The sequence below is a fragment of the Geotrypetes seraphini genome, chromosome 4 (assembly GCF_902459505.1).
Source record: "Geotrypetes seraphini chromosome 4, aGeoSer1.1, whole genome shotgun sequence".
Classification (NCBI taxonomy): Eukaryota; Metazoa; Chordata; class Amphibia; order Gymnophiona; family Dermophiidae; genus Geotrypetes; species Geotrypetes seraphini.
The window spans coordinates 63550855-63578356 of NC_047087.1; the positions used below are offsets into that span (position 1 = coordinate 63550855).

General features: G+C 39.9%; 1 protein-coding gene across 4 annotated transcripts in view; it reads left to right on the forward strand.

Annotated features, from left to right (window-relative positions):
- Positions 1-27502, forward strand: part of DUS2 (dihydrouridine synthase 2) — a 96922-nt gene that overhangs the window by 57032 nt on the left and 12388 nt on the right. For 3 of the 4 annotated variants that reach the window (XM_033941422.1, XM_033941423.1, XM_033941424.1), the window contains exons 8-12: positions 884-949; positions 5185-5255; positions 12860-12946; positions 14741-14909; positions 16658-16779. In XM_033941422.1, the coding sequence (XP_033797313.1) occupies positions 884-949; positions 5185-5255; positions 12860-12946; positions 14741-14909; positions 16658-16779 (515 nt within the window). The remainder of the gene's footprint in view (positions 1-883; positions 950-5184; positions 5256-12859; positions 12947-14740; positions 14910-16657; positions 16780-27502) is intronic. The other variant, XM_033941425.1, reaches the window with a different exon arrangement.

Sequence of the window (27502 nt, forward strand, 5' to 3'; positions counted from 1 at the left end):
GAATTTCTTGCCTCCCTTGATTTGGCAGAAGTCTATCTCCACATTCCCATTTTTCTGGCCCACTGGAGGAACTTGTGGTTTCTTTTGCTGGAGCAGCATTTCCAGTTCTCTGCACTCTTCTTCGGCCTAGTAAAAGCACCTTGCACCTTTACCAGTGTCATGATGGTGATAGCAACACCCCTCCGCAATGCAGGAATTCAAGTGCACCCATATTTGGACAGTTGACTAATCGGAGCCCTGTCCAGGGAGGAAGGAGAACCGGCAGTTTCAAGAGTAGTCCAACTCCTCCAGGACCTGGGATGGATAATAAATTTTAAAAGAGTCAGCTAGAGCCGAGTCAACGCCTGAAGTACCTGGGAATTTTGTTTGACACATCCTTGAGCCAGGTTTTTCTTCCAAAGCCATGCAGACTGAAGCTCCAGAAGTAGATTTTGGACCTGCTACAGAGTCTGACTCCCATGGCAGCAGCCATATACCAGGACATGCGAGTAGCTACGAGCTCTATATACAGTAATATTAGTGTTGCACATAGTTTTGGTATCTGTTTTGATCAGTTACTTGAATGTTATAATGTTAATTGATATGTTTGTTACAGCGCAGAACAGAATTGTAATGTTGGAGATTTTTTTTCCTCGTTTTCGTTCTTCCAGTTTTGTATGTAATTACAGTGTTGCTTGATTGCTTTTGTACAAACTGAGGGGGCAGGAACAGCTTCCTGGGAAGGAGGCAGAGTTCAAAGATGATTGACAGCTTTCTGCAAGCAACTTGCGGGTTCAGATGCATAGCCCCTAGCATTCATGACTACTAGACACATCTACAGTACAAGAAAAAAGATTATCGAGGTAAGAACCTAATTGTTCTTTTTAAATTTTTGTGTTTTTAGATTTTGAGCACACTTGTTAAAGGACTTTCTAAACCAGTAACTTGCAAAATCCGCATCCTACCTTCAGTAAGAACACATTTTATTATATTTTAAATTCAAATAATTTTGTATTATGTATTTCCTGCTAGATGTGTGTTTTCTTAATAAAAGAGTATTGTATTTTCATAAAAATCAGAGAAGCTAATGCAGGTTAAATTTAGTGCTTTAGTCTGCAGTATTAAATTAATTTTTCAGGAGGTGGTATTTGCATATTTTATTGCTATCCTTTGTTAGAAAGATAATTTCTGTATATAATTGGGCATTACCATAGAACTCTATAAAGAGGGCATGTTTTATTGTAATGCAGATATTGTTGGGACAATTTTGAATATCTTGTATCATTTCCAACTTATTCAGGCACTTTGGGCCAGATTCTGCAAATGGCACCCTAATTGGCGGTGGTGTACAATACATAATAATGCAATTTAAGGGGTAAGGGTAATGCATTTGATCTACTTCCTTTCTGTGGTACAACCGTTTACATATTACCATGTATTCAGGTACTTTTTCTGTCCTTAGTGGGCTCACAATCTCAGTTTTGTAGCTGGGGCAATGGAGGGTTAAATGACTTGCCCAGAGTCAAAGTAAAAATCCCCAGGTTCTCTACCCACTTTCAGGTTTTATTAAAATTGTCTAACATACTTTCAGATCAAACTTGGGAACAAAAGGATATTAAAAGATTTACCACTTCAGATTTTGCTTATTTGCTTTGATATCACTGGCAAGTGGCTTAGCTCATGGTGAATTCGCTTGTTTGTTCTCTCACCAACTCAAGATTTCTTAAGGAATCTGATCTAAAGAAAGCTTCTTTTCTAGCTTTTCATTTTGACATTTGAAAAGTGCTACAATGGGCATTAACTATGCTCTCAGTAATTAAGTTGTTGTTTTTTTAATGTTCTGCAGCAAACTGTCCCCAGCCTACTGTCAAAAATCAAAGTCTGCCTGCAGGAATCCACCCTTTACCTCCAATCTGTCCAAAAAGGGTTACCACATCCTTTCTCCTTTTCAGACATGATAAGATTGTCCTTTTTTGGACAGAAGGAGGGAAAGAGATATACCCAGTCCAATATGCCTTTTTGGGGCTGCTATGAAGGACAAAGGAAATTCCTATGAGTTTAAGAGAGATGGGAGGGGAAAATGTGCCAGAGAGTATCCTTTTTTAACTTTCAGGAGGCTGCCATGTAGAAATTATTTTATTTAAAGCAGGGCTTTTCAACCTGTGGTGTATGTACCTTTTGCTGACAATGAAAGAAGGAGTAACCCAAAAGCTATAGGAAGGAGATAACTCTCTGGCATTTCCGCAGCCCCCCTGTCTTTCTGTAAGCTTTAGTGAGTAACCAATCCAAGGCAGGAGGCATATGAAAGAGCTGAAGCATGCCTGGAGCCTCTGTGCCAGAATGGAAGATAAACTACAGCCAGGAGACATCTGGAGCATGATATGCAGGGGAACAGAAGATTGTTGAAATACCGATGGCTGAAGGACAGAGCAGAATGGTGATAAGGGGAAAGAAAGGGATAATGCTGCTTGAAACTGTGTGCAGTGTGAAAGAAAGGATTGGGATGGAGAGCAAAACAGAAGGGTGATATTTCTGTGGAATGCAGATGTTATGGGGGCCCTTCCTTTTTTTGGCCTTTCTTCTCATCTCTTTACTGGGGTATCCCTTCCTGTTTTAGTTCTGTAATAAAACATTTGTCACCATACCTTGCAGAGATGCAAAGGGTGGCTCATCTGAAAGCTGGAGATTTATCACTGCTAGGCTAGAGATTGAAGGCCAGTGACAGAGATTTTTTTCCTCACAGGGCCCCAACTATTTCTAAAAGCAGCTCTGTCAGATGTACTTTCCAAAAACTTACATTTTCTAATCAATCAATAGAAAATAAAATTTGGTTTTCTATCTTTGTCGTCTGATCATTTAATTATTGTTGGTCCTAATCTCTGATTTCTGTTTTCCTTTATCTCCTTTTAACTGTCTTGTCAGGGTCTCTTTGGTATTTGTTCTCTCTCTGTCTACCATCCATCTTCCCTCTATGTCAATATCACCCTATCTTGTATTTCCCCTGTGTCTTTGCTCCTATCCTCCCAGCTTGTTGTATCCCTCTTCTCTGTGTCAGTTTTCTTGCCCTACCCAGTATCATCCTTCTGTGTCCCCATCCCCTCCTCACGTGTCTGTCATCATTCCCTTCTGTCTCTATCTCCCCACCTCCTTACCTGTCTGACATCGTCCTTCTGTGTCGCTATCCCTCTCGATGTCCAGCTTGTCTCCCTGTCTCTCCCCTTCCTCATGCCTTCCCTCTGCTAGACCTGCCTTCTCTGATTCTACTTCTGCTTCCAGAGGAGGTGAGACAAGAAGAGGGAAGGCTCCTATAGACCATCCACAAGTAGCCTTTCAGCACTGTGGCTGCCAGTGCAGGCCAGGATGGAAAGCAAGCTTAAAGGACCACGAGGTGGGGGAAAGAGCGAGCGAGTGACATATGCTGAGCCAGGAGGGAACTGGGAGAGAAATGCTGAGTTTGGTGGGGAGAAGGGAGATGAGCCAATGCTGTAGAAAAGATGCTTTAGTGTGTGAGCTAGAGAAGAGGGGCAAGTGTGTGTGTCACACACTGAATGCAACCCCTGCTTGGGATATATATGAAGATTTTTGAGGTTTAGAGGCATGTGTTGCTTAAAACATAGAAGCATGATGGCAGATAAATGCCGAATGGCCCATCCAATCTGCCCATCCACAGTAACCATTATCTCTTCCTCTCTAGGAGATCCCACGTGCCTATCCCACGCTTTCTTTAATTCAGACAAAGCTCCACACATCTACCACCCTTTTTGTAAAAAAGTATTTCTTTAAATTACTCCTAAGCCTACCACCTCTTAACTTTATTCTATGCCCTCTCATCCAGAGTTTCCTTTCAAATGAAAGAGACTTGACTCATGCATTTACACTATTTAGATATTGCTATCATATCTCCCCTCTCCCGCCTTTCCTCCAAAGTATACATATTGAGATACTTTAAGTCTGTCCCCATATGCTTTATGACGAAGACCACGCACCATTTCAGTAGCCTTCCTCTGGACCAACTCCATCCTTTTTATATCTTTTTGAAGGTGCAGCCTCCAGAATTGTACACAATATTCTAAATGAGATCTCGCCAGAGTCTTATACAGAGGCATCAATACCTCCTTTTTCTTACTGGCCATACCTCTATTCTTCTAGCTTTCATCATCGCCTTTTCAACCTGTTTGGCCATCTTAAGATCATCACATACTATCTCACCCAAGTTCTGCTCCTCTTTCGTGCACAAAATGTTCTTCACCCCCTAAACTGTACTGTTCACTCAGGGTTTTTCAGCCCAAATGCATGACATTGCAGTTCTTAGTATTAAATCTTAACTTCCAAATTTCAGACCATTCTTCAAGCTTCGCTAGGTCTTTCCTCATGTTATTCACACCATCTGGGGTGTCTACTCTGTTGCAGATTTTGGTATCAACCGAAGAGAGGCAAATCTTACTCAACAGCCCTTCAGCAATATCGTTTATAAAAATGTTAAAAAGAACAGGCCCAAGAACAGAACCTTGATGCACACCACTGGTAACATCCCTATCCTCAGAGCTATTTCCATTGGCCACTACCCTCTGTCGCCTTCCACTCAACCCGTTCCTGACTCAGCATGTCACTTTGGGGCCATCCCAAGGGCACTCAGTTTATTTATTAGACATCTGTGTGGACCACCATCAAAGGCTTTGCTAAAATTTAAATACACCATATGTAGGGCACTCCCTCTATCCAGTTCTTTGGTCACCCATTGAATTTATATGCCCACTCCATTATTTTGGTGTTTGTCTTTTGATGAAAATCGAGTGAAGTTTGTCTGTTTTCACTAAATAGAATGATACATGTTTTAATTGCTTACTTGATCACTGAGCATTATAGGTCATTTGTTCAGTTTTAATATCTGGCACTGAGACAGAAGACTCTCTCATTCTTTGTTTTCAAGGCAGAATTAATAAATGAAAATAATCCATATACAACACTGATTCTTCAAATAAGTATTTGTAAGAGCAAATTTAGACTGACTTCTTACCAACTGTGTTGCTAAATATTGAAAACTCATATCTACCAGGCAGCTGATGAACAGTGTTAGCCGAGAAATGAAACTTTCAGTTTTTACCATTTAACCCTTTGCAACCTAGCTAGTGAACCTAGCTCATTTCGAATCATCTTTATTTGTTTGAAACTTAAAATGTTGCCTGTAAAATTATTCTTTTCCAGCTGGAAGAAACAGTAAACCTTGTGAAAAGGATAGAAAGGACTGGAGTAGCTGCCATTGCAGTCCATGGAAGGTAGGTGCGTCCAGTACCAGGAGGCCCATGTCACCACACTACCTTGGATCCAAGTTAGTTTCCTTGAGTTTTTTTTTGAAAATTACCCACCACCTCCACTGTTACAAGGTGCATATGTACCTTCATATCACAGATATTCCTGGAGAAAGGGTTGCGGCAGAGAGTACATATTCTGTATATAGAGATTCTGTATAGGACGCCGATATTAGCGGATGCCTAAGAGGCAACCACCGATCTCAGGTTAATCATGCATCGGCATCCTAAAATGAATCGCGTCTACATCAGTGAACAGATGCCTTAAATGTAAGCCAGCATTTTGCAGGCCTATATTTAAGGCATCTGTCTCATGCCTGTGGAGATGCATAAGGACATTTAAGCACACCCAAGGCCACATCTGGGCGAAACCACTTGGGTATGCTTAAGAATCCATACACGTCTCTGTAGACACACTACAGACGCCTACAATCTAGGCGTCCTTCATTGCAAAATTTTTTTTTTTTTTTTTTTTTTTAAACATTTGTCCTGAATGGCTGTTAGACGGCGATAGGATGTCTACCACCGCCTTCAATCAGAATGCGCATTTGAGAAGCAAGTCCTGGGTGCCTACTTTTTCTGATACCTCCTAAAATTGATGCAAAGCTTACAAGTAAAATCCACCCACAGATTTTATGCTTACGGAATTTTTTTTAAGTTGCTTCATCTTTGGTTCCTCAGGCACCAGTACATTTTGTTTTCAAGATGCTTATCCTCCCAAATCTTATTTCCAATTCAAGCTACTACAAACATCAAATTCACTGTACCTGTTTTCTACATTCTTCTTATTAGGCATTCAGGAGTAAAACTTCAAAATGTTAAGAACATAAGAATTGCCATTCTGGGACAGACCGAAGGTCCATCAAGCCCAATATCCTGTTTCCAGCAGTGGCCAATCCAGGTCCCAAGTACCTAAACTAAACTAAACCTTAAGTTTGTATAGCGCATCTTCTCCACAGAAGTAGAGCTCGACACGGTTTACAGTAATTGGTATAGAAAGAAACTACAATGAAAAGTAGAAGGGCTTAGAAAGAGGGGCTTAGAGGGTATTAGTAAATCGATGAGGGAGAGGTCATTGCATTTTGGAGAAGAGCCAAGTTTTCAAATGTTTTCAGAAGAGTTGGAGGGAAGACAGGCACCGAAGCGGGGTGGTAAAACTGTTCCAGAGTTCGGTGATCCTGAAGGAGAGGGAAGTCCCTAGTTTTACCTGCATGGGATATGCCTTTTAAAGAGGGGAAGGATAGTTTGAATTTTTGAGTGGATCTGGTGGTGTTGGGGTTAGAAGAGTTCCAAGATAGTGGAAAAAGGGGAGGCAGGATACCGTGCAGAGACTTGCAGGTTAGGCAGGCGCATTTGTAGTGAACCCTGAGGATTACTGGGAGCCAGTGAAGCTTAGACAGAAGCGGGGAGACGTGGTCAAATTTGCTTTTTGCGAAGATTATTTTAGCCGCAGTGTTCTGGATCCTGCCTGCCTGCCTGCCTGATCCCTACCTAGCTAGATCCCAAGTAATAAAACAGATTGTATGCTGCTTATCCTAGGAATAAGCAGTGGATTTCCCCAAGCCATCTCAATAATGACATATGGACTTCTAGGAAATTACCCAAACCCTTTTTAAACCCCATTAAGCTAACTGATTTCACCACATTCTCCAGCAACGAATTCCAGAGTTTAATTACATGTTGTGTGAAGAAATATTTTCTCCGATTTGTTTTAAATCTACTACTTAGTAGCTTCATCACATGTACCCTAGTCCTAGTATTTTTGAAAAGAGTGAATAAGTGGTTCACATCTACCCTTTCACTGCATCATTATTTTATAGGCCTCTATCATATCACCCTTGAGCCGTCTCTTCTTCAAACCAAAGAGCCCTAGCTGCTTTTGCCTTTCCTTATAGGGAAGTCGTCCCATCCCTTTTATCATCTTTGCTGCCCTTCTCTGTACCTTTTCTAATTCCGCTATATCAAGTTTCAAGTTTCAAGTTTAATATGTTTTTGATGAATCGCTTCTTCTAAATTCGAAGCGATGTACAATATAATAAAATTACAATATAAAAAACAAAATCATAAAAGATACTACTAACAAGGTTAAAAAACAAATTTGACAAAACTGGAGACAAAAGGAAATTAAGGGGATGAAGTTACATTTTAAATACAGTAGAATGTACATAAAGGGAAGGCACATAAGGGAGGGATAATGATAATAATTTTAAAAAGATAAAATTCGATAAAAGAGTAAAAATCGGAAATGAGACTCGAAAGATTAAATTTATGAGATTCTCATAATTATTAAAGAGACACTTAGGAGCTAGTTAGTTTATGAATGCGTCACTGAACAGGAATGTTTTTAGTTTACATTTAAATTTTTCTAAATTAGTTTCTTCCCTTAGAAAGATCGGTAAAGAATTCCAAGTCTGGGGTGCAGTGACTGAAAAAATAAACTGACGACGTGTATTAATTATTTTTAGCGATGGAATCGTTAGAAGATGTTGTTCGGCAGATCTTAAAGTTCTATTAGCTGTATAAGGGATTAGCAGTTTGTGAATGAAAGCTGGTGTTTTGTAAAGAAGTGATTTAAAGGTGATCAAACTGAGTTTATATATTATTCGATGACCCACCGGAAGCCAATGGGCTTCCTTAAGGAGCGGCGTTACGTGATCAAATTTTTTTGCTTTAAAGATAAGTTTAATGGATGTATTTTGTATTATCTGTAAGCGTTTTATTTCCTTTTGTGCTATACCTTTGAACAGGGCATTACAGTAATCTATCTTTGAAATGACAAGTGAATGAGTGAGGATGTTTAGAGAATTGGCATTAAGGAACTGAGATACAGAGCGGATTTGTCGAAGCCGGAAGAATGAAGACTTTATAACATTACTAATATGGTCGTGGAAGGAAAGAGAGTGATCGAAAATAACTCCAAGTATTTTAATATTGTTGACCTCTAGTAAAGGATGACCCTTAATAGAAATTGGGAGGCTTAGTTTGGGGTTGTCCTTCCAGGGAAAAAGTAGTACATTGGATTTCGTGATATTCAATGCAAGTTTATTATTGTTTAACCAGTTATGTATTTGATCTAATTTTGTGTTGATTACTGATATGTCAGAAGGATTATTGGTATCGATGGGGTGCAGAAGTTGGATATCGTCGGCATAAGCGAAAACATTAAAGCCGATAGATTGACATAAAGTCAACAGAGGTGCAAGAAATATATTGAATAGCAGTGGAGAAAGTATAGAACCTTGAGGGACACCATTTGTAGAGGGGAAAGTTTTGGAAGTTGAATTATTGAAAAAAACAGATGAAGAACGATCAGAAAAATAAGAGTGAAACCAAGATAGAACTTGGTCAGTGATACCGATTGACTGGAGCCTAGTTAGTAATAGCTCATGATCAATTGTATCGAAAGCCGACGAAAGATCCAAAGAGACTAAGAGAACTGATTGATGATGATCTAGAAAGTAGTGAATAATGGTAGTCATGCCTATTAGTGAATGTTCTGTAGAATGATGTTGCCTAAAGCCAGTCTGATTGGGGTGAAGAATATTAGTTTTTTCGATGAAATCTGAAATCTGGTTAAACACCACCTTCTCAGTTAGTTTAGATAAAAATGGAATATTGGCTATAGGTCTGTAGTTCGACATATCTTCAGGACTAATTTTATGGTTTTTAATGATTGGATGAATGATTGAGTGTTTCCAAACCGTAGGAATGATACCTTTTTTTAGACTGTCACTAACCAGGGTAAGAATTGCTGGTCCGAAAATCTTAAAGAATCGCTTAAGGAGGAAAGGAGGAATAGAGTCAGTTTGGGAACCTTTTAAATTAATAGTTTTTAAAGTAGCTTCAATCTCTGCTAAAGTAGGAATATTAAACAAAGAACATTTTGAAGAAAATGAGCTAAGCTCAATTTGTACTTGATCAGATTTGGCTTTTTTGAAATATGGTAACCAGAAATGCACATATTTGTGATGTGGCTTTACCATAGAGCGATATAAGGGCATTATAAAATTTTCATCTTTGTTTTCCATTCCTTTCCTAATAATTCCTAACATTCTATTTGCTTCCTTAGCCGTCGCCGCACATTGAGCTGGGGGGGGGGGGGGGGTTCAACGTATCCTCAACAATGACACCTAGATCCTTTTCTTGGGAAGTGACTCCTAACACAGAACCCAACATCACATAACAATAGTTCGGGTTCCTCTCCCACATGCATCACTTTGCACTTGCTCACATTAAACATCTTCTGTCATTTTGACACCCAGTCTTCCAGTCTCACAAGGTCTTCTTACAATTTTTTCATAAACCTCTTGCAATTTAACAACTTGACCAACTTTGTGTCATCAGCAAATTTAATTATCTCACTAGTTATTCCCATCTCTAGATCATTGATAAATATGTTAAAATGCAGCAGTCCCAGCACAGACCCCTGAATAAGCAGGAATAAAAGAGAAATAATTATAATCTCCAAAAATACCTCTCTTTTTGATAACTAAAGTCCATAAACAAGCCTTGAAATGAAAAGATCACTTCAAATCACTGTTATTTGTTTCAAAGCTTTTGTAATCTCTTATACAGGAGGAAAAACTTCAGATCCCCGTATGCTACAGGTTTAAAACTGAAAAAGAGTACTAGAAAGGGAAGCAGCCTCATAGGTTCAAAAAACCTCCTATTTGAGCAGGAAATAAGAGGGATTTTTTTTTTCATCCAAGCATGGGAGATAGATATGCCCTTAGACACACCATTCGTGATATTTATAATAGTATGCCCTTGTCCTAAAATTTACAAAGGGCAAACCTCTAAATCTTTTAGAGTCCGAATGGGTGAACACAGGAGTAGTCTGTCATGCAATAGAATGGAGGAACAGTTGGTACAACATTATAATCATGTTTCCAACATTTAATCATGTTTCCAAAGAGTTTCAGTGTTTTGTTATCGATTATGTGCCACCATCGATGAGAGGGGGGCGATAGAAAGCTTGCTCTGATGCGGAAAGAACAAGAATGGATTTTCTGCTTGAACTCAGAGGAGCCTAATGGTCTAAACTTAAAGATCGAGAGGCACTTGTTTTTTTTTTTAGCTTTCATGGAATTATGGAACAGTGACATGAGATTTTTTGCAGGAGCACAACCTTTAGAAGATAATAATAAACTTTATGTAGATTTTGAGCATCTGTTCAAGAAGTATCCCAGCTATATTATTCAAAAATCAGGCTTCTTTCAGCTGTACATTTAATGCTTTACATAGAGCAGGGAACGTAGGGTAGCATTATTATAGCAACATGACTGCAATTCTTTATAAATTATACATAATGGACACTGATATTCCTCTAAGACATGGCAGAACTAGGTATCCTGATGTTTAAGAAATACTATTTCTTTTCTTTCTGGGCTTTATAGTAAATGCCTTTAGAAACTATGAATCAGTTTAGTAAAAAAAAAAAAAAAAATACAGTAGGTAACCAGTCAGCATTTTTTTTAAACACTGGCTAGTGCTGGCTGAATTGAGCCTGATATTTAGTACCGGAACCTATCTAGATACCAGCACTTAATGTCAGTTGGCATCCTGCCGAGAGTTACCTAGGTACCAGCAGTATTCAATAGTGGTAACTGGATAGCAGCCTGGTTAATTTAGGTCAGTGGGCACCCACTTTTGTACATAGAACATTCAGCATAAGGGGATTCTTCATATGCTCGTCTTCTAATGTGGTATATATCATTGAATGCAAAAAGTGTGAAGAAGGATGCTATATTGGAGAAACAAGCCAGATGCTAAAGACTAGGATCAATTTACACAGATATCCTGGTTGGCAATATTTAATATATCACCTCTGAGGGACAACACTTCAATAAAACAAACCTCATCAATGATTTTATGGTGAGAATACTAAAAGGAAATTTTAGGACAATCCAAGAATATAAGAAATCAAAATGATAAAATATTTTGACATCCACCAAACAGGACTTAACAAAAATCTTGATTTTCTGTTGCATTACAAACCATAAAATTATATTTGTTTGTCACCTTCTTATCACCCATCCATGTCTTTCTGTCTCTCACCCTCCCGGCCCTCCTTGTTTCTCACCTTACCTATCCCCTCCCTCTTCCTATGAGACTGTTATTGGAATGGTTATGTTTCACTTATATATATACTGATGTTTGTCAACATTTGCTTATTTCTGATCTCAAGAAGGGTCGCATTTGAAAGCTAATCAAGAAATGCATTCAGTTGGTCCAATAGAAAAGGTATCACCTTATTTCCTTTATTTTGTTTTATTTCTCTATACTGTATTACTTTTAAAAGTGAACTAACACGACTACCACACCATTTTGTGCATATAATATAAGCACAAATGGAAGAAAACATGCTTTTTGCTGTCCTGAGTTAACCATAGTTATCCAGGTACCACCACTGAATATCAGCAGTGCCCAGGTAACTCTCGACTTTACCCTGAATCCATCCACAGACCATGCTAGCACTAACCGGATAGTAGAAAGCAGAACTCCAGATTTTCAGGCAGGCAGGTGGGTATAGTAGGGTTTGGGGGAGTTTTGGAGGGCTCACCATAAATTATAAGGAGGTTATGGTGAGATGTACATCTATCGCCCTTTATGACAAGTTCACAGCAATGCCCTCTAAGGTGCCCCACTGTTCTGTTGTCATGTCTGTGTGGCCAGTCCATTACAACATTGGCCCCTTCCACGTCTAAATGGTCTGGGTTAGGACGTTTTTAACTTGGACATGTTTATGGTCAAAAATAACGAATAAAGTTGGACATTCTGGCAACCAAAATATCTAAGTTGCATAGCACTGAAAATCTGGGTATGCAAGTAGGATAATTAACTAGGAGCCTCTCCTACCCAGTTATCTCCTGCTGAATATTGGCCCCATAGGTTTTAAAGTGTATCTGGAGAAATTGGATGCAAAATACTTAAGTGATGATATAGATGTCATAGAATAGATTTAAGCCTTTACCAATAAGCTGGTTCACTTGGTGCAAAGGGTCCTTTTTTATACTTGGTGATCTTATTTTTTGTTGTTGTTGTTAACCTGTATTTTGTGCATTCAAGTGGACTAATTTAATAACTGTTCTACTTTGTGTGAAATGTATTGATACAAGATTATTTCTTAGATCCACAGACTGACATGTTTGTCTGCCATTCAGAATCACTTCTATACTGTTAGGGTTCCAGCTGGAAATAGTTTTAACTAAGACGTAGTTGAATCATTTTTTTTCATTCTCATGAGCTGTATTTGTAATATTGCTGATCAGTGGATTACATCTCGTTTTCCATTCCTAAATTTTAGTTCAGAAAATATGAAATAGCTACAGTATATGATAAATAAATTATCTGGACATAGCTCAAGTGCAGAAACTGCTTGAAATGCATAGAATTATTTTCTAACATTTTATTGCTGTTGATGTTCTGGACTGGGTTTAACCAGTGTAACCTTTTTATGATTTTCAGCTACCTCTGGCCTACCCATATGCCATATCATAATGAATAATTTCAATAAAGCTTAAAATAATAATTTTGGAATTTTTGTTTTGTCCCTACCATTATATAAAAAGAACAAAAGAGGAGCGGCCTCAGCATCCCGTTCATTGTGATATCATCAGAGCCATCTCTGAAGCCGTCTCTATTCCAATAATAGCCAGGTAAGTTTACTATAGGAAGACTTATCACTTTCTTAGGTACCTTAAGCAAGTGTCTTCATAAAGACTGTTGACAAATCTTAATAAAAAGTAGGAAAGCATGAACTGGATAAGGCAGTGGCTCAGGGCATTGTAGTTCAAAAGTGCCAAAAGGCTGCCTTATCAGTTCACTCTTCATATGGTCAAGAGCATATTTTGCTGTCATTGCTTTGCTCTCTTCTCTGCAATGCCACTGGCACTTCTGCACGTTTAAATGGAAGAATAGGTGCCAGCAGTTAAAGACGGAAGAGCGCACTGTGGAGAAAGCAAAGTTACATGTTTTCTTCATTGTAAAAGAACAGAAAGAACCGATATTGGCGGAGGGCAGAGTTGAGAGAAGGCCAGTGCAGATGGGGGAAGGATGATGAGGCACTGATGCGGGGAGGGGGGGTGATTCTACTGCCTATGCAAAAGTTGGCTCAGGATTAACAAGCCTGTCAAAATATTCCAGGTGAGCTGACCATGTTTCGCATGCTGCACTCCTATACACGGCTTTGCAGGGGAGCTTATGAATCCACCATTAGATATGATTATGCCTGGGCACACAGCTCGAGAGAGTTTTTGGCCAAGGCAAGCTGGCCAGGCAACCAGAACACTGTGAGATGAGTCGAACTGTCAACATTCCTGTGTGAGGAAGGGAGTGGCCTAGTGGTTAGTGCACCCTTCAGTTGTGAGTTCGATCCCAGCCTGCTTCTTGTGACCCCGGGCAAGTCACTTAAACTTCCATTGCCCCAGGTACCACAGTTAGATTGTGAGCCTGCCCAGAAAGATGGGAAAAATACTTTAAAGTACCCAGTTACTGCTTCCAAAGTCACTAGCAGCAGAGGCTATGGCCCAATGCAGCATCAGCAACTTGAGAGCTTAGGGGCAGGGGTCAAAGATTGATTTGTTTGCCTCTTCCACACCTAGGTGTTCTGCTGCCCCTGACTATTGTTGAGTGTAAAATGTATTTTTTCATTAGATGTAGCGTTTGTAGAATGCTCTTTTCCAAGGAATCAGTGGGCGTATTGAATCCAGAATTGACCAGTAAACAATAATAATACATGTCTCCCCTTTGTGTCCTTGTCTTTGTGTTCCCCTTCATGCCTATCATATCCCCTCTGTTTTGCATACCTTCCTGTGTGCACCTTATCTCTTCCTCCCCTACACCAATGTGTCTCTTCATTTCTTTTTCCTCCCTCCACTATGTGTACATTATTTCACTTCCTCTTCCTTAATCCCCTTGATTCAGCATTTCTCTTTCTCTTCCCTTCTCTTTCCTCCTTCCCTGCAGGTCAGCACCTCTCTCTCTCTTCCCTCCAGTGCATCTCCCCAAGGGTCTAGCACTTTTCTCCCTTTCCTTCCCTCCCCTGCACCAGCCTCCCATGGGTTCACCTTTCTACATTCTTTTCAGACCTCCCCCTGCGGTACAGCTCCAGCCACAAACTCAGTGTCTCTCTCAATTCCCTCCAGCACCCCCATGGGGTCCAGTGCTTCTCTCCCTTCCCACCATCTCCAGCTGGCCACCCCCAGCTGCAGTTCTAGTTTATCTCCCTTCCTCTACAGCCCCAGGGTCTCTCTCCCTTCACTCCAGCCCACCCACCCCCCCCAAAAAAAAAAAATGCTGCTAACTCTAATGATAGGTTCCCAGTTATTTCGTGTCTTTGCTGCAAAGTGTTCCTTCTCTATTCCTTTGTAATTTGGTAAGGTCAGTATATTTAAGTGAGGTTCATACATTTGACTGCAGTACAATGCCATAAGGAAGCTGTTTATTTTCAGTGGAGGATCTTATAACTACATCAAAGAGCATTCTGGCATTGAAACCTTCCGACAGACGACATCCGCTTCATCTGTCATGGTGGCCCGTGCTGCGATGTGGAACCCATCCATTTTCAGCAAAGATGGCACTGTGTCCTTGGAGAAAGTTATGCAAGAATATATTAAATACGTATGTCTTTGTAGTTTTTTTAAATGTATAATATTGATGAATTTATGCATTATACATATCATACTGATCACTATGAAACAGTGATTATTTTAAAAAGACACATTCATTGTCATGTGTGTTGCAGACTAATAGGGCATTTTCAGAACAAAAACGTCCAAAAAAACCAACATAAATCAGCACTTGGACTTTTTTCTTTCCAAAATATCCAAGTGCTAATTTTTGAAACTAGGTTTCTAGAGCAATAGGTGTGTCATTCCAGACGATAGGGTACTCTCCCTATGCTCATGAGCTGTGCAGAAGGAATCCACACCAGGTCTTCAATTCCTCCTCGTTCACCAGAGGGCTTTACTCCTCCCTTTAGTTTTTTCTGAATGCAAGAGCAAGCCCTCCCTGCTTGGAGAAATTTGGTCACATATAGGAGCGAGTATGCAGAGGGATGATCCCAGGGTTCCCCAGCTGTTCAAGTCCTCAGTTCTTGTGGAGCACAAGCAGCCATAAGGGCTATTGGGGTGGTAGAAAGGTGGGTATAGTAGGGTTTGGGGGAGTTTTGGAGGGCTCACCATAAATTATAAGGAGGTTATGGAGAGATGTACATCTAGTACCCTTTATGTGAAGTTTACAGCAATGCCTCTAAGGTGCCCCACTGTTCTTTTGTCATGTCTGTGTGGCCAGTCCATTACAATATTGGCTCCTTCCATGTCTAAATGGTCTGGATTAGGATGTTTTTAACTTGAATATGTTTGTGGTCAAAAATGATGAATAAAGTTGGACATTCTGGCAACCAAAACATCTAAGTAGGCGATTTTCAGGAAATAAAAAATTTGGTATCCCTTGCCAGTGTGACTGTTTGGAAGAACAAAAACCAGAGATGTTATTAATGGGGCAACCTCCCCTAATCCCTGCAGTGGAGTGCTACAAATCAGAGCATTTTGCCAAACCTAAACGTGCATGGTAGCAGGTATAAGTCCTGACATCGACATTTATTCCCCTGAAATTGGGAATAAATGTGTATCTTCTAGGCACTCCTTAGTCCCATTCCAAACATGTCCAGACCACATCCCCTTGCCATTTACAAGCACTTGGATTTTTGACATGCTCATCTCAGCTTTGTAAAATGGGAAATTAGATGTTTATGCAAGTCAAACATTTTAAGTACCAGTTTATGCACTTCTGAATTGTGAATAGCCTTTTTAAGAGACTGTCTACTCTATATGCATTAATGATCAAGAAATTAATGTTAAAAGTCAAAATTTAAAAAATATTGACTATGGGGCTCATTTTCAAAGCACTTAGCTTACTGTGGAACTTTGTGCTTTGAAAATACACCTCCAAGTTGTGTAGATCAGTAAATAAATGCCTACTTTAATGCTTTGTGAATGGTATTTTTAGACAACAGGATGTGAAAAATCTACAAAGAGTGCAAAATCTCTTGGAAGACATTGAACCAGGAAAAGGATAATTACACTGACTAAGTTCAGGTTTTCTGACTAATCTTCATAGACAGCCAACTTGTTGAGCCATACAAGATTTTAATTCAGGCCCTAGATGTTTCTTTTTTCCATTATATGTCTCTTGTGTATGTAGCCAATAATTATTTCTTCTGCTATTAGATAAAATTTGTAAAAACAAAACAGATAATGGAACTTTTCAGAATTGCCTTCTTTGATTCCATGCTTGGTATTTTGTCATAATAGAAAAATACATGTGGGATAGCTACTTTATTTGCTCTTTGTCTCTGGTTCTTGTAGGCAGTTAAATTTGACAATCACTATGCAAGCACAAAATACACTCTGTGTATGATGTTAAGAGGACAAGTGGAAACACCACGGGGAAAGAAGCTGTGTGCTGCTCTATCAAATTTAGAAATCTGGTAAGCCTTGTATGCATCAGAGCAGGCATTTTATTATGATATTGGTTCTTTTTGCTGTTCAGTATGTTGTTTTTTCTAGTAGCTCAGAGCAGCAATGTCAGCAAGATCTCCTCATTGTAGGAAAGAAGGGACTTGCTGACATCATGGACTGCTCTGCAGCAGCAGCTCAAAATGATGTTTCCAGTCTCAATAGAGAGGTATCTTCAATTCCCAAGCTTTTTGAATATAAAACTCAATGTCCTGCAAAGAGAGCACTCTTAACACCTCCTTGTGAGTATCCCTTGTGGATCTCTTTGCTAGACCTTTCAAGTACCCTAGAAATACCCACACTATGTTGCATTTGATCCAAATCTTAAGATACCCCATATTGATAATTTTGTTTGGAAACTTTAAATTCTCCCTCAAAATGCCAGAATAAATCCTTTGGAGTAGAACTTCTGTTGGAGGGATATTCAGCAGTCTCAAATTGCCTCATATTTTCAAAGATTGCAAGTTCCCTATGAACCAGCATTTTATCTTGAATCATAAAGGTCTGAATGACTTAACTTTCCCCCATTCAGATTCCAAAGCATGCATGCAGTAGCTTGTATTTGTGTAATCAACAAAATCTCAGTGCTGTACTTTAACCACATTTTGAGACAATGTTATGCTTCTTTTGTTATAGCACTGGTTCAGGGATGCCAGTAAGTTCCATGATATAAGTAAATGTCCCAGTCAATCCTAAAACATTGACCAATCCTTATTAGAAATAATCTCCTGGGTCAATGCTACAAATTATTTATGTATACCTTTTGGGGCTTCAGACATGCCAGTTGGTCTCCCATTTATTTGGTGACACAAGTATCTTAATGGCTATGGCTTCTTCATTTGCTCCCTCTATGTGTTTTAATTTTTTTTTTTTTTTTTTTAATCTTTATTTTCATTTTATAGTATTGACATAATATTAGTCAAAACAAGAAAATAATACAAGTCAGTTCAAAGATTAAAATGAGACAATAGGTAATAATGAACATTTACAACTGAAATAGAGGAATCAAGGCAAAATTTTTTCCTTTCTCATACGGCATAACATTAAACACAAAATAAATTTTTACTGGTTTGTATCGTTAGACCTCAATCCATGGGGGAGAAAGCTTTAAAATTGCTGAAATCTTAATCAAATAGTACAAAGAAAAATGAAAATGGTAGTGGGAGAGAACATAACCAAAAACCTTATACTTGAGCAGGTTGAGACTGAACTTCTCTCAAGAATTTAAGTTTGCTCTTTAGCAGAAATAAATTTTGTAAGCTGCTGAGGTTCAAAGAAAATAAATCTGTTCCCTTGATAGGTCATTACACATTTATAGGGGAATCTGAGTACAAACGTCGCACCTAGCTGCAGAACCCTTAGTCTCAAAATAAGAAATTGTTTTCTTCTCTTTTGGGTCATTCGTGACACGTCTGGATACATTCTCACTATTTTAGTCATAAATGGAACATCTTTAAACTTGAAAAACAATTTAAGCATCCATTCCCTGTCAGCATCTATAGCAAATTGTACAAGTAGCTTAGCAGTTGCCGGTATCTCTTCACCTGACCTCTCCAGGAAATTTGTCAAATCCAAACTATCAGCAGACAAATTCTGCTGGTTTGGTTTTTGAACAGATGCTCTGGTTGGTAAATAATAAATTTTAGTGAGAGGCGGATAGGAGGTTTCGGAAACTTTCAAAACTTCTTTCAAATATTTTTTAAATGTATCCTGCGCTGAAATAAGTGGTAATTTTGGGAAGTTAATAATCCGAAGATTACTTCTTCTAGTCATATTTTCCAACATTTCCACCTTAAAGTTAAGGTTTCCACTGTCTTTTACCCAGACCGAAGCCTGGGACTCCACTGTTTTTAATCTAGTTTCATGTCCATCCACTTTATTTTCAACGCTGGATATCCTATTTTTCATTTCCAAATTTTCAGACACAACAGAGGTATAACGTGTAGTAAGTTGCTGCATTTGAGTTCCCAAAGAGATTTGCAAACTAGATATTGCTTCCCAAATTGTCTCCATATTGAAAACCTTGGGCCTCTACATTGGTGTCAGTTCAGCACCCAGAACCTCTGGTGAAAAAGTACCTGGAACTTCAGCAGGTGATGAAGTTAATGTCAGGAAATCCTGAGGAAGTTTCTGTCCCAGCTCCTCCGAATGCACAGATAATAGTGGCTTCACTCCTCCTCCTACTGAGCCGACTTCCGAGCTCAGCATGTCTGGAGAGCAAACACCCTGGTGCATTTCCTCCACAGTCGACTGGCCAAACGCCCCCGAGCAACTTGGAGGACTTTGATCTTCAGTCGATCGGACAAACGCCCCCGGGCGACTCGGAGGACTCCGCTCTTCCGGGGTCAGAGATGTTGCCTCGAGGGAGAGCTGCGACGCTTCAGCCAGCGTGTCTCTCCCAGCCGAGAAAGCCTCTGGCTGTGTTGGCGTCATTCGCTGAAGGAAGGCGTCCTTCGGGCCCGTTGCTGCTGGTAGGGATTCGTCGGGAAAAATCCGAAGCTTGGATTTTCGTTTCACCATTTCTCCACTTTAGAAAAAAACAGCAGTCAGGGAACATCCGTGGCGTCTAACTCCAGACTCCCGCAGCCATCTTCCTTAGGCCACTCCCCTCACGTAGCCATAATTGGCTTGTTCCCCTCTATATGTTTTTAATGTCTTTAGCTTTCTTCTTTTTCTTATTCTTATAATATTGTTTATTAGTAAACTGTAGTAAAGTGCATAATGCTTTCAAAAATAAATATAATTTAATGAACTTATCTTAAAAGTTGTTCTTTCATTCGATCAAATCGGGTAATGGACCTGTCATATCGACATGTTTCGCCGTGAGGCTGTTTCAAGAATGAGTCCCCTTACAATTAAGAAAAGACAAAGTTACTCTTATCCCCATATTTCTTCGACATTTCTTAAAGGAAACCATACAATAAACATAAATATCATATGCTTACCCTTTCTCCATTTAAACCAACCATCCCGATCTATGTATTTTAGTTCAGATAAGATGGCCACAGCGTCTTTTTTACTCATATAAGTACCTCCCCTGCTAGGTGACGTCACCCAATTGCCTAGCGAATCAGAATCACAACTTATAACAGCGTACCCCATTCAGCTTCTTGGTTTAGACCACCCGGTTCCACTGTATCCAACTTATAAATCCATTTTTGTTCCAACCAATTAAATTTTTGTTTATAATCGCCACCCCCCCCCCACACCCTTCTTTTATATGTGCTATAATGCGCCACCTTAGATCTGCAATCTCATGGCCATAACTTTCCCAATGCTGGGCTAAAGGGGCCTCCATTACTTTATTCACTATTCTAGATTTGTGTTCGTTAAGTCTGATGTTCATTTGACGGCTTGTTCTGCCCACATATATTAAATCACACGGGCACAAAATGACATACACTACATTACATGTCTTGCAAGTAGTAGCTGTTCTAGCTATTATATTCATTTCTCTATTTGGAGGTTGCCACTCAGTTCCTTCTATTGTACTACTGCACCATTGGCACTTTTGGCATCTCTGATGGCCCACAGTATCTTGTACTTCACTCAACCCAATATCATAGCGATAGCGTGCAAGGCATTCTCCTTTATTATTGCCTCGATGATATGTTATTATAGGGAAATCTTCAAAGATGTTCGGGACCGTTTGCAAGACATGCCAATATTTCCGTATACTATTGATAACATAATTCAATCCCGTGTGAAAGGGCAGCACACAAACCATTCTAGAATTCTTCTCATCTGGATCTTTTTCTTCTACTGCTCGAGTTGTAGATGAAGAGTTTAACAGCAGGTCTAAACCAAGAAGTTGAATGGGGGGTCTAAACCAAGAACCGGGGGGTCTAAACCAAGAAGTTGAATGGGGTACGTTGTTATAAGTTGTGATTCTGATTAGCTAGGCAATTGGGTGACGTCACCTAGCAGGGGAGGTACTTATATGAGTAAAAAAGACGCCGCGGCCATCTTATCTGAACTAAAATACATAGATCGGGATGGTTGGTTTAAATGGAGAAAGGGTAAGCATATGATATTTATGTTTATTGTATGGTTCCCTTTAAGAAATGTCGAAGAAATATGGGGATAAGAGTAACTTTGTCTTTTCTTAATTGTATAGGGGACTCATTCTTGAAACAGCTTCACGGCGAAACATGTCGATATGACAGGTCCCTTACCCGATTTGATCGAATGAAAGAACAACTTTTAAGATAAGTTCATTAAATTATATTTATTTTTGAAAGCACTATGCACTTTACTACAGTTTACTAATAAACAATATTATAAGAATAGGAAAAAGAAGAAAGCTAAAGACGTTAAAAACATATAGAGGGGGCAAATGAAGAAGCCATAGCCATTAAGATACTTGTGTCACCGAATAAATGGGAGACCAACTGGCATGTCTGAAGCCCCAAAAGGTATACATAAATAATTTGTAGCATTGACCCAGGAGATTATTTCTAGTAAGTTCCATGAGCCATTGAGGTGCCAGCATCTGTGACTCAGGGACACTACTGCTGCCTGCCAAGCTTGGCAAAAGGGACCCCCGGCCAACTGCAAAGGAAGTCCTCAGCTGACAGCTTGGGGGTTCTCATCAGCTGAGTATTTATATTTTATATTTACATTAGAGGCTCTGGTAGAAATTCGTTTACAAAGTATGTATTCTTCCCAATTAATATTTCCAAATTAATAAAGTGTCTTTGCTTAATTTTAAATGGGTCTCTACCAGAGCCTTTAATTCAGTAGCATAATTAAATAAAATAACTATTTCTGAAGTTTCTAGGGACGGATGGGGACAGAGAGTATTTCTCGCAGAGACGGGTGGGGACGGAGGGATTCCTCGCGGGGATGAGTGGGATTTCTGTCCCCGTGCAACTCTCTAGATAGGACCTGATGGGCTCAGTGAAATAGTGCTTGAGCCAGATCCGAGTCCCCGATCCAGTATCACAGAGACTAACCTGTGCACATAAGCATCCAACATCACCTGATACCACAACAAAGGGTTCTCCACCTTGGGGATAGGAAATACCTTCAGCCAACCCTTCCATTTAAGCGTTTAGAGAATAACTTTCAAAGTAAGAAAGATACACAGCTTCAAATTGCTGCAGTTATACAGGCACCAGAGGTAAAAATGAAACAAACATTTACTCTGGTTTATCTTCATTTTAATGCATTATTTCCAGTTGCCATTTGTTGCTATTGTTTTTATTTTAACTTGAGTTTAGTGCAAATGCGTTTAATACCTGGTCTTATCTCTCACTAATTGCAAATATGCTACAAAGCCCCTTAACATGACTCACCAATAGCTTAGGCCCTCTTTTACTAAGCCGCGGTAGAAGTTTCTACCACGGCTTGGGGCAATAAATGATGAGATGCTGCTTCAACGCTCAAAGAATTCATATGAGCATTGGAGCATTTAGCACTCCGAACCATGGTAAAAACTTCTACTGTGGCTTAGTAAAAGGGGGTGGGATGGGATGGGGTTTAGTAAGGTGTAGTAAAAGGGTCCCTGTGTCATGGTCATGAAGTAAAGATGGGTTTAAACTTTTTATCATCTCTCAAGCAAGTTCATAGAATTATTTTCTTAGATACAAATCTCTGAGCTCAGTAGCTAATGTTTTCTAGAATCTACTTGTCCATTTGTAGCATCAAAGATTCTTCTGTAGCATGATTCAAGTGAGTTAAATTGCCAGATCTTAATATGGTGGAGTTCTGCTTCCTAGTGGCTTTTCTGATCAACTGCAGGCATTCAGGAGATCTGTGATTAGACCAGGAGAAAAACTGTCTCAACAATAAGCAAGAACATGGGTATGAACTGGTAAGAGAAAGGGTCCTAAAAAAAGCTTCATTCAGTATCCTGCTGTTGAGAAACCACTGTTGGAAAATATGGAAAACATCAAAGCATTAAATTATGCCTATAGGCCTCTAACCTGCAAAATGATGAACTGAATAAATGGCCAAATACCGGAGATATTTGTCCTGTGGCATTTTTCTCTTGTGCTGCATAAGAAAAATAATCAAGAGGACTCGAGAGAGGAAATAATCAACTCTGTCTTAGAGTGATTTACTTCTGTACATAATTTTATCTTTACACGGGTCTGCATTTTTACATAGCAGAGAACAATTCTTGCCACATATTGTCTTAACATTTCAGACTTCATAGGGCAAGTAATAACACCTTTCCTGTATCATTTAATATTATTATATTTAATTGATTTGAAATTCCTTTGCATTTCCCTCCATTTCCTAGGAGCTAACATGTTTACAGCAGTGTCAGTCATCTTGCATAGAATGGTTTCTGATCTCTGTTGCTATCTGTAAGGCTCCAGAAGTAATTTTAGAAGCATTTAAATGTCTACATAGACTACGCATGTAAATGGGATTTTAGGAAGCCGCTATCTAGGTGTTGGGATGCAGACAGGTCAATACTCATCGGTATTGGTGAGCATTTTTTTAAACACTTAGGGTGGTATTTATCAAAGGGTGCTACAACATTTGCACATGCTAATTGCATTAGCGTATTCTAACGATTAGTGCATGCTAAAGATGCCCACAGGAATATAATGGCTAATCGTTAACTTGCATTAATTCAGTAGTACCTTTGATTAATTCCTCCCTTATTGTTACAGCTAACTGAGATTTGGATATTCAGTGCCGGGCCATGTGTGGCTACTGGCATTGAATATCCGGAGCTGATCAGAGAGGAGGCAGTACCTAAGAGGGTCCTATCCAATATTAAGCTAGGTTACTGCAGCAAGGTAAGATGAACCATAAAATCTGCAAAAACCTCACTTCCCCAAAACTACGCTCTTGGGAATACCTACATAGACATGAATGACCTAATCACATAAACATAGAGTCTGCATAAATGTCCAAGTTATGTGATCCACGATTTACCATATATACTCGAATATAAGCTGAGATTTTTAGGTCAAAAGTGGCCCCAAATGAGAGTCTCAGATTATATTCAAGTTCCCGCCTAAAGTCCCATGCCTATCTCCATCCCTCCCATTAGTGTTCCTTCTCCACTGCCGCTGCCATCAGTGGCTGAAAGTCTTGGCAGCCATTTTCATCGCTGAAAGAGCACAGGCAGAAGGAAATGGGAATCACTCCTGCCCCAAAGTGCCGCTAGATTACCAAGGAAACAGATAAGCCTGGGGTCCTTCCTCTGGGTCTGGTAGGGGGGTTGGTGATATCTGTTCAGGGAGTTAGAGAGAATGCTGCCTTTTCTTGTTAGGGGTCATGCTGATGGCAAGGGAAGTTTCCTGGTTTGGGAGCACTGACAGTGGTAAAGGTCTTCCAGTTCGGAGGGCTCTGCCAGTGGGAGAACTCATCCAGTGGGGGTGGGAGGGCGGCTGGCTAATGGCGGAGGTAGAGGAGTGACACTACCAGGATGGAGAGAGGGATGGTGGTAGGAATGCCTGACTGTACAGGGGATGGAAGAGGAGGAATGGTGGACTATAAACCCTCAGTGTATATTCGAGGTACCATTTTTCCCTAAAAGGTGGGGCAAAAAATGCTAACTCGGTTTCATAAGAACATAAGACCAGAGGTCCATCTCGCCCAGCGGTCCGCTCCCGCGGCGGCCCATCAGGCCCATTGCCTGAACAGTGGTCTCTGACTAATTTTATAATTTACCTCTAATCCTGTCCCTATAACCTTACCTCTACTCCTATCTGTACCCCTCAATCCCTTTGTCCTCCAGGTACCTGTCTAGACCCTCTTTGAAGCCCTGTAGCGTGCTCCTGTTTATAACATCCTCCGGTAGCGCGTTCCATGTATCCACCACCCTCTGGGTGAAAAAGAACTTCCTGGCGTTTGTTCTAAACCTTTCCCCTTTCAATTTCTCTGAGTGCCCCCTTGTACTTGTGGTTCAGATCAGTTTATATTCAAGTATATATGGTATTAAAAAAAGCCTTTTCCATTGTAAAACTGGATTTGCATATGGAAAATCCTTTATAAAATAGCCTCCAACAAGGCCAGTTTCCAAGACTAGTTTATCCTAGTTAATGGGCTGTTTGAATATTGCCTACCCACCAAGCAGGTGAAAGGATATGCTGATGGTTCTTTTGAGTTTGTATGGCTTTCAGCACCTCTTGTTTCGTTTTAACTGCAACTGCTATGTGCTGTCCCCACCCCCACATCACACACACATCTCCTGAGACTGCCATCCCAAGTGACTTTCTAGGTGTCAGGTCAAAAGTGCGCCGGGACAAAGGCGCGAGCAGACAACTGAGCGCAGCGCGGAGGCGCACGCTGAAGAAAAAGACTGTTTTTAGGGGCTACGACCAGGGGGTGTGGGGGGGAACCCCCCCCCCCACTTAATACAGATCGCGCCGCGTTGTGGGGGGTTTGGGGGGTTGTAACCCCCCACACACATTTTACTGAAAACTTAACTTTTTCCCTGTTTTTAGGGGAAAAGTTACGTTTTCACTAAAATGTGGGGGGTTACAACCCCCCAAACCCCCCACAACGCCATCGCGATATGTATTAAGTAAAGTGGGGTGGGCTCCCCAACAAAACCCCCGTCGCAGCCCCTAAAAAAGTCTATTTCTTCGGCGCACGCCTCCATCTTGCGCTCAGTTGTCGGCGCGCGCCTTTGTCTTCCGCGTTACTGTCTATGAACCGACTTTCTATCTACTGGCTCTGCACACTATTCTGCAAGCTTGTTAAGCTACATAGGCTTGTAGCATAACTGCTCAGAGCAGCAGCAACAGAAGAGGCCTGAAGAGTCAGACCATCTCATAGTCAAGAAAAGATCCATACCATAAAGCAAGAAATGTCCAGTGTGTGAAAAGCAACTAAGAGGAATATGTGGGTGGAGAAGACGGGGGGAGAGAATATATCAGAATGCTTCTGTCAGTCCAGTTTAGTTCAGAGCAATAAAAATATGTCTAGGACATAATGATCTGATAAGAATGTTTATGTTATGCTTTGCAAGCTTAATGAGTGTGTTCAGTTTATGGCAGAAACTAATTTAGCTTATGCTTTCTGAATCATAGTCACATCTTAAGATTGCTTTATTTCTTACCCCCCCCCCACTCCCCACCCCCTCAGACACACACACATACACACAAGTGTGGTCTATTAAGCTTGAGGCATCCTGAATAACCAGATTCTGTTATATAATGAGAGCCTATAGAGGTCACCATCCACTCCATAGTAGAAAGTCAATACAATTGTAGGTATTTAGGATTACTATTTGGATTGAGATGGGTGAGGCCAATAAAAGTTATTAGAATGTACAGAAGTTTTAGGTGGCACCTCCCTGACTTTACCTTTGATCTTTTTATTTTTTTCCCCTTTTGTGGCATGTTGATTCAAAACCTTTCTACCAAGGATGCATTTAAGCGTACTTGATCAAATGTACAGAAAGTTCATGATGGCTACTTCCATCTAGTAACAAACTAGTATAATACACAATTTGTCTGCCTGGAAAATGCAGTGGCTGTAAAATGTTATAAAATCATGAGAGCATGCAACATACCAGCGCCATAATGTATCGGTATCATCTTCATTTCTAGGCATGTTTTACAAAATAGTAAGAGTACCTGTCATGGAGGCTTTGGCCTCATGTCCTATTTATCCTTCCATCTGTACACATTTGTTTTGTACACATGTGGCCATGAGAGTATATGACCCCTTCTGCTGAAGAAAATGGCCTGACTCATGGTGGTACAAGAATGTGAAATGTCAGTGTAATCAGTGTGTCAGTTATGGTGATATGGATAGAGGATGGATAGAGGAACTATGGGTTTAATGGGGTGTTTGTGAGGACATGAGAAGATGTAAGTGTGTGTCTTTATATGTGTTCAGGTGGTAGGGGTAAGTGGTATGTCAAGAGGTATGTGGGGTTTCTGGTAGGAAAGAAGTGTGAGATATGTTTGGAGTACTAGATAGTGTATGAGGGGGCTATTTCTGTGAGGGATTTTTATTTTGAAGGGATGTGGACTGTTCAGAAGAAATTATGTAAGAGAATATACCTATTGGAAAGGAATGAGGGCAGTTGAGGGGGTTGATACACCAGCTGCCTGCTATTTGTTCTCAATATGTACTTTTTCATTTCTGTGTGGTACAGAAACATAAGTGCATAACTTTTCTTACTCTTATAATTTCCACAATCGGAAAAAATTACACAGATGATCATATTTTCAGGTGCATAACACATTCTAATAATAGTTTACAGTAAAGCATTTCTAATAACTAAAAATCTTTTGTTTAAAATAAGATATACTATTGTGATAAAAATACCATGTTGACCATAAATGATCGTATAAACAACTCAAGGAGTATCACCCAAAGTGGCTCAAGAAATAGTCTACCTAATATATATAATAATACCACTTTTAAAGAAGGGTGCATCCAAAAAGACTTTTGTTCATAGTATCTTCTAGAAAATTCACTCAGGAAAAGGCCTCAGAATAGGAGCCTATGCACAGTCCTATCACAGACTGAACCATCAGCGTAGTTTTATTTGCTCCTGGCAGGCAGTGGCAGTAGTCTGGCAGCAGATAATGAAGCATACAACAGCACACGAAATAATGCTGAGATAAGTGCTTAGTTGCCAGCTTTTTCAAACTAAGGAAGAGATGCATCCATTGTCAATAGATTTAGTTATTTAAAGCATTTAAAACTATTTATAAAAAAAATTATTTAAAATATTTATTATAAAAATTATTTGAAGTATTAAAATTTACT